General features: G+C 41.5%; 1 protein-coding gene across 1 annotated transcript; it reads right to left on the reverse strand.

Annotated features, from left to right (window-relative positions):
- Positions 1 to 205: 205 nt before the first annotated feature.
- On the reverse strand, positions 206 to 6922 carry LOC148341910 (uncharacterized). Its single transcript, XM_088287988.1, has 3 exons — positions 6915 to 6922; positions 6511 to 6683; positions 206 to 1503 (listed from the first exon to the last, which is right to left on the reverse strand). The coding sequence occupies exons 1-3, from the start codon at positions 6920 to 6922 to the stop codon at positions 206 to 208; spliced, it is 1479 nt and encodes a 492-aa protein (XP_088144114.1).
- Positions 6923 to 8123: the final 1201 nt, after the last annotated feature.

Here is an 8123-nt window from a genome sequence, read left to right on the forward strand (position 1 = left end):
AAGCAAAGGCAATTAATTTTATTTACATGTTTGATGTAAACACCAAAACAAATCATCATCACTCAGACACAATGGTTCACGTTGGCTTAAAGTCAATAAAAGAGCTTTGCAAAATTCAATATATCATATTTTATTCAAAATCAAAATTTACATCTTACCACAAAGAGTCAGTTCCTTCAGTTTTTTGTTTTCTTTTTTTTAAGCTTCAAGGATCGCTGCTATTCTCACCAGCACAATCGTGTCTCTTCGCACTCCGTTTAGTGGAGAATTTTTTAGCACAAACGCTGCAACTGAATGGCTTGTCTCCATTGTGTGTTCTGGTGTGGCTTTGTAAACTTGACTTTACAGAGAAGCTTTGGCCACAAACTGAGCAGGAAAAAGGTTTTTCTCCAGTGTGTGTTCTTGTATGTTTTGTTAAACTTGCCTTTACAGAGAAGCATTTTCCACACACTGAGCATGAAAAAGGTTTTTCTCCACTGTGCGTTCTTGTGTGGATCGTTAATTCAAACTTTTGAGTGAAGCTTATGCCACAAACCGAGCAAGAAAAAGGTTTTTCTCCACTGTGTGTTCTTGTGTGACTTGTTAAATTAGATTTTTGAGAGAAGCATTTACCACAAACTGAGCAGGAAAAAGGTTTTTCTCCATTGTGCGTTCTTGTGTGGATTGTTAAAACAAACTTTTGAGAGAAGCTTTTGCCACAAACTGAACAGGAAAAAGGTTTTTCACCACTGTGCTTTCTTGTGTGACTTGTTAAATTTGATTTTTGAGAAAAGCTTTTACCACAAACCAAGCAGGAAAATTGTTTTTCTCCAGTGTGTGTTCTTGTGTGGCTTGTTAAATTTTCCTTACGAGCGAAGCATTTTCCACAAACTGAGCAAGAAAAAGATCTTTCACCACTGTGTGTTCTTGTGTGAATTATTAAATGAGACCTTTGAGAGAAACTCTTGCCACAAACTGAGCAGGAAAAAGGTTTTTCTCCACTGTGCATTCTTGTGTGGTATGTTAAACCTGAATTTTGAAAGAAACTCTTGCCACAAACTGAGCAGGAAAAAGGTTTTTCTCCAGTGTGTATACTTTTGTGGTATGTTAAACCTGAATTTTGAGAGAAACTCTTGCCACAAACTGAGCAGGAAAAAGGTTTTTCTCCAGTGTGTATTCTTTTGTGGTATGTTAAACCTGAATTTTGAGAGAAACTCTTGCCACAAACGGAGCAGGAAAAAGGTTTTTCTCCACTGTGTATTCTTTTGTGGTATGTTAAACCTGAATTTTGAGAGAAACTCTTGCCACAAACTGAGCAGGAAAAAGGTTTTTCTCCACTGTGTATTCTTTTGTGGCATGTTAAACCTGAATTTTGAGAGAAACCTTTTCCGCAAACTGAGCAGGAAAAATGTTTTTCTCCACTGTGCGTTCCTGTGTGCCTTACTAAATGAGACTTTCGAGAGAAGCTTTTGCCACAAACCAAGCAGGAAAAAGGTTTTTCACCACTGTGTGTTTTTCTGTGCCCTTTTAAAGACAGCTTTGAAGTGAATGAGTCAGTGTGACATGCCCTTTCACCGTTGGCTTGCCCATCATCATCATCATCATCATCATCATCATCATCATTAGTATCATCATCATTGTCATGAGCGTCTGATGTGTCCTCATTATGTGCTTGTGATGGCCCCCGGTGGTCTTCATCACCTTCTGTTGTCACGTGATGTCTTGAGCTGCTGCTTGTAGGCTCCGCCCCTCTGTTGTCCTCACTCACATCCTTGTTTTCATCTTCAGTCTTTATTGGGACAACGTTCAGTGGTGACTTGTTGATCTCCTCCTCCTCCTCCTCCTTTTTGATGTGAGTCAAGTCTGGCTCCTCTTTCACAGAACGGAGATCGTTTTCACTGACGTCTGTAGGACACAAAAACACAAATTTGGTTTGGTCAAGTCAAAGCTCAGGCGGCAACTTTGTCTTATATTGTTTCTACCGTGCTACCTTGAATTGTGCCTGCCGAACACGAATCAATGCGTGCGACCCCAACTTGGACCGGACCATGGGGGCATTTCACAAAATTACGTCCTACGATGTAAACCTCCCTTTCCTCGCAGCACAGCTGTGATAAACGAGCATTTAAAAAGGAAGCACGTTGCGGCTGATGCCCGATTTCATTCCGGACATAGTCACAGACGTTTCTGGAAGCGAGCTGAAGTTAGCACACACAGGCTATCGTGTGCGCCTGACGGAACACCTGTTGTGGGACCTTAACATGTTGATGCAGACCACTGGGGGCCATCGCAACATAATGACATCAATAAAATAGGAATCGTTCAAGTGAAATATGTTTTCAAGTATTTCATTTTGCATTTAGAGATAGTTTCATCGTGGGTACTTTTTGCTTCCATTATAATCTGGATCCCTAAAAGAATTAAAGGGGCCCTGGAATCAGAGTCGCTATTTAATGTATGATTTACGTTTGGGGTTTTTTTTACCCAAAATGACATTTATCCTGCGAGTAAGTTCCGACATTACCCTTTTTATTTTTATAAAATTTCTGTTTTGAAATAAATTTTAAAACAAAATTACGTTTGAAGAGTAAAAGTTCTTACACATAAGCATTAAGCAACAACACTTTCACTCTGACTTTCATGTTGACATATTTGAATAATGACTGTATATTTGAAAGTTATCCAATATGTATTCAAATTCGACGAAGATACACCAAAATATTAAGAGTTCACTGAATTATTTTGTAACCGCAATGATGTATAACAGCCATAGGGTGTCAGTAATGAGTAACAAAGTAACACAACACCTCCCATTGTTCCGTCATCATTGTCATTTGCAAAAATTACCAGGAACTATAAGTTGCGGGGAGATGCAAACCACCTGGGCCACAGGAACTTTATTACCAGGAACTAAATGTTTCTGGACTTGTTGGTAGAAAGGTGGTTGTGACGTTCTCCCTTTTTAAGCCCATAGTAAGCCAAAGATGCAGATGCATTCCTTGCAGCATGCGCTTGTTCATTGATGAGATCCGTGCAACCCTGGATGGATGCATTCAATGTATTTTAAATGTTTGGATGGGGTTAAACTACGCACATGTGCACAAAACAATGCAGGGCCACCCGAGGTTCTTTGACTCTCACCCGACCGACCAAGACAGAACAAAGTTCTTCAATAAATAAGACCAATACGTACTTGATTTTTTAAAAAACGTAATAATTTGTGTTTTATTCACAAACATTGATCAACCTCCATTGATCTTATTGCCGCAGTGTGCACAGTTTTTAGAGTCAGGTTGAATCATTCCATAAGGAATTGCTTGAACAAGATATATCAGAGTTTTTGTCAAAAACGAGACAAGCCTTGATAAATGAATCACCCAGCCAAGATTATCTTTGTCACTTGCGAGGAGCAGTCCGGCAAAGAGAAAAGCGTTCCCGCTCCTGTGCGGCCTTTTCTTGAAGCACAGCAAAGAAATTTGTATATGTCAACTCATAAAGAATGGAAAAACATGAACACTTTGACTTCATCACACCCGTCCACACTCTTCCTGTTGTTCAAACGGTTTCAGCTTACAAGACATGTTTGGGTCACACTTCTGTTAAATGCGAGCTAAACGGCGTGCATCTGTTTTTTGTGGTTTCCTGCTCAACTGCCAGCATAGACACAACTCTGTTACCACTGAACTCACGTTTTCCTGTTTAAGAAGTCCATGTTTTTGTGACCTTTTATTAACCTGTAAGCATATTTTTGAAACATGACAAACTTAATTTCTTTAACAACATATAAAAACTGGAAAATGTGAAATGTTAAATAATCAGTTCAAATTTTAAACTGGGAAAAAACACGGAGTTTACCCCCCACTATTGGTTATTCTTTGGCATCCATTTTCTGCACTGATTTCATTTGGCATAAACAAATGTTCAGCAAACCGGCAAGTAAAAGGCAATATTTAAAAATTAAACGGCAATAACCGTGAACGATTTCCCCCAAAAACTTAATGTTGTTATTTATATTTTTAACGATAGAAAGTCGTTCTTTACAAAGCAAATGAGAGTAAGATGTGTACAAACCTGCTTTGTGTAGCACAACACGAGGCTGCTTGCAACCTTCGCCCAGCAGTTGAAGATGTTGCTCGTTCTCTTCTTTTATTCCACAAAGTTCCTCTTTGTACTTGGGTGTCGTTCTAGCACACATTTTCAAATGATAATTCTAAAAAATCCGCACTTGATCTCTGCTTGGCGATGAGTCATGTGCCTCTTTTCGTTAGCAGCTAGCTAGCTAACAAGCAGCTAAGCTAACAAGCTAAGCTAACTACGCCGAAAAGCATCAACGCGCGAAGATGAGGTTTTCGGGACACAAAGACTTAATGAATTATGTCGTAGTCCTTTAGAGTAGCACTGGACATCCTTTGAGAAAATTACAGTCAGTTCCACACTAAATCAGAAGAATTTAGCGGTGGGTGTTTTTGTTCCGGTGTGGACGGGTCGGTGGATGTGGTCGAAGTCCTTCGGAAGCTGCGCGCTTGCTAATGACGTCATGCTTTAAGCACGTATTTTTCAAATATCTTTCTTTGCCTCTGTGTTTGTTTTTACCCCTGGCTGTTCTATTTTAATATATATTCTATGTAATATTGTAATTCGGTTGATAAAAAAAATCTAACAAAATAACAAAATTAACGCCACATTGGCGAGTCAGCTCCTACGTCACTTCCGCCTCTGTCCCGAGAAGCCGCCGCTGCAACAGCAGTGGGACGTTTACGTTTCTCCTACCGAACGAAGCAACAATGCTGTGGTTCACTCGGGCTGCAAGATTGTATGAATATAATGTCTGCATATACTAGTAGTGCTTCTCAATTATTTCACACCCGCCCCTACCAAGAAGAAAGAAGATTCGCGCCCCCCACCACCAATTTTTCTGTCTGTGTATATTGATGTTAGATTGTCAATAAAATATCCCTACACTAAGCTAAATTGATAAGAAATATAATTTTGAGAACTATTATAGTGAGGATCTCGAAACTTAGTACTCTGTTGTGCAAATATTGATGAGATGACAAATATTTGTCATGTTATTGTTGGAGTTGGGTCACCGTGGAAATAAGAAGTAGTTAGTAAATCAACCTTTAAAAGCCAAACTTACTCCAATGCGTGTTCGTTTTTTGTGCTCAAGAAAAGGGTAAAAAAAAAAGACTCAACAACTGATTAGAGTTCCGATATTTAGTTTCTTCAGATTCTGGAGTTCAGGAAATAGTATAAAGACTGGTATCTGGGCGTCTTTTTCTTAATCTCACGAGAAAACTGCACTCGGGCGAGCACAGTCGAAAAATGCGCGCCATCTTTCAGCCCAGCTTCAGTTTTCATAGGAGTTTTTTTATGTCAAGGGTAATGTAGGTTGAATCGGTCGTCCTCGCTCCCTCCCACGGCACGGGTCCACGTCCAAGGGAAGGTCCTCCCCAGGTTAGTCATCGTCTGGTTAGTTGATTCCCGTCTGGTCCCCAAGACTGACACGCCAAGGCTGGCCTTCTCCGGCGGGCAGTCCATCCGTCTCTCTCTCCGCTGGCATTCTTTTGTAATCTTGTCGGTGTGTGCGCGTGTATGTGCAAGTGTATGTGCGTGTATGTATATGTCTGTGTGTGTGTATGCGTATGTGCATGTGCTCCGATCTCCAATCGTTCTGTCTTTCGGAATGTGTTTTTCTTTTGATAGCGTCTGTGTGAGTCCTCCAGTGCCCAATTTGGTATGTTTGCATCTCTACAGCCCATGTGGAGAATGTGCTTCGTCGTATTTGTCCATGAAGTGCTGTGAATGTGAGGGCAGCTCATGGAAATGCTATTTGTAGAGGTTATTTTAGATTCCATTAGTTTCTTCTTATTTTCGTTGTTCAACCTCTTCGTTTGGTGGCGAATAAAAACAACTTTTTACGCGTGAACAAACACTGATGGTCGAAGCACGGCAAAAAGACCGTGTTGCTCCTTCGCCATCATCTTTATTTCTTCTTCAACCAAAAAACACTTTCTTCTTCGTGCATTACAGTAAATAAAGAATTGCGCCCTCTAACGTTGACACATTTCACTCCACAAATCAAAATAATTACAAAAGACAAAGAAATGTATAATTTCTTCTCACAAACATACAAATGGCAAAAAACAAATATTTGCAATCACTATCCATAAAAATATAAACATTTGTGAAATGGCGCTAACAACTCATATTCAGAGACACAAAAGACAAGGGCCCGGAAACCCTCAGTGTTGAGAGAACACTATATCGGCAAAGGTAGGCCCCGCATTGTCTCCCTATACATTGATGACGGCGCTGAAGAAAGCGGACACAGAGACCGTGACTGAACATGTCATCAGAGCTGAACAGATTATCACGGCACTGAGACGCGCGGGTGAAGCGCCGAGCGAAGGGTTGATGATGGCAATGATTATGAGAGGGCTACCGGAAAAATATAAGCCTTTCACGTTAATGGTGACGCACGACTCAACGGACGTTTCGCTGGGGGAGTTCAAGGCCAAATTACGGAACTTCGAGGCAGCGGAAGACACAGGATCGCTCGCCGAGGAGGCGGAAGAGAGATTGATGAAAGCACGGGCGGCGCAAAAGAAGAAAAGCGGACCGCCGACAGGGCTGGCGTGTTGGCGATGCGGCGAAAGGGGTCACCGTAAAGATGACTGCTCAAAGACTGTTTGGTGTAGTTTCTGTAAACACACGGGACACGCGGACAAAGCATGCCGGAAGAAGCGCGGACAAAGCGCTCGGTACGCGTGCGTCCAAGATGGCGGCGAAGATGACGGCGGTGGCAGCCATGAAATGCAACATGATGACGCCAGCAGAGCAACTGGAGGTGAGGATTACTCCTTCAGGATGGAGACTGAGAATACCAGCTGGACAACACAGCAATTACAACGAACGGTACTGATTGTGGATACAAGTGCATCGTCCCACATTATGAATGACAAAAGACGGTTTAAGAACTTTGTGAGCCATTTCAGGCCGGAGAAACACAGCATGGAACTAGCAGATGGAAAACGTGTTTTTGGGCTGGCACAAGGCAAGGGAGATGCACAGGTATGTTTAATCGACAGTAAGGGGCGTCGGTGTAAAGTCGCGTTAAAGAACGCCCTATACATCCCATCCTTCCCTCAAGAACTGTTTTCTGTGAAGTCAGCTACGGCTAACGGTGCCGAAGTGTTCTTCAAGGAAGGTGAAGACGTTCTTACGGCACCTGATGGGACAACATTTGACATTTATGTGCATAACAGAATGTACTACTTGAAAACAGCGTGTGATGAAAACGATGTGTGTAAAGTCAGCCATGATATTCAGACATGGCACGAGATAATGGGGCACTGCAACTATGAGGATATATTGAAATTGCAGAATGTAACAGTAGGCATGCACATTAGTGGTGCGAAATACAAGCCTGATAAAGAATGTGATGTATGCATAAAAGGGAAGTTCACCCAAACGAGAAACCGAAATCCAACTGACAAGGTAAAGACATTGCTAAAACTGGTGAACACAGATTTAGCTGGTCCTATTAGCAACGAATCCATTGATGGTTTTAAGTATGTGCAATCTTTTACAGATGTGTATACAGGTGCGGTGTTTGTTTATTTTTTGAAAGCAAGGATGATGGTGATGCTCTTCAAGCTACCAAGAAGTTCTTATCTGATGTAGCACCTTATGGCACTGTGAAGTGCATACGGTCAGACAATGGAACCGAGTTCACAAACAGAGACTTTAAGACACTGCTACGAAAGAACAATATGAGACATGAAACCTCCTGTCCTTATTCCCCACACCAGAATGGGGTAGCTGAGAGGGAATGGCCGACTCTTTTTGATATGGCCAGATGTAAGCTTATTGACTGCAACTTACCAAAGAGCCTGTGGCACAATGCTGTTCAGGAGGCGGCATATATAAGAAATCTGTGTTTTAATAAGCATACAGGCACCACACCATACACAGCACTGACAGGAAAAATGTGTCATTTATCAAGGATGCACAAGTTCGGGTCAATATGCTATGCCTATCAACAAGACAGGATTAAACTAGACTTTAAGTGCGAAAAAGGACACTTTGTAGGGCATGACAAAGGCAGTCCAGCCTTTCTAGTTTATTATCCAGTGAGGGAA

This window comes from Idiotropiscis lumnitzeri, chromosome 2 (genome assembly GCF_059441095.1).
Source record: "Idiotropiscis lumnitzeri isolate Australia: NSW breed Sydney's pygmy pipehorse chromosome 2, RoL_Ilum_1.0, whole genome shotgun sequence".
NCBI lineage: Eukaryota > Metazoa > Chordata > Actinopteri > Syngnathiformes > Syngnathidae > Idiotropiscis > Idiotropiscis lumnitzeri.

Coding starts and splice junctions, on each gene's coding strand:
- LOC148341910 (XM_088287988.1), bottom strand. Junction 1,504..6,510: donor GTGTCTTCCGCTGCCTCGAA/GTTCCGTAATTT, acceptor TGTCTTTAAAAG/GGCACAGAAAAACACACAGT.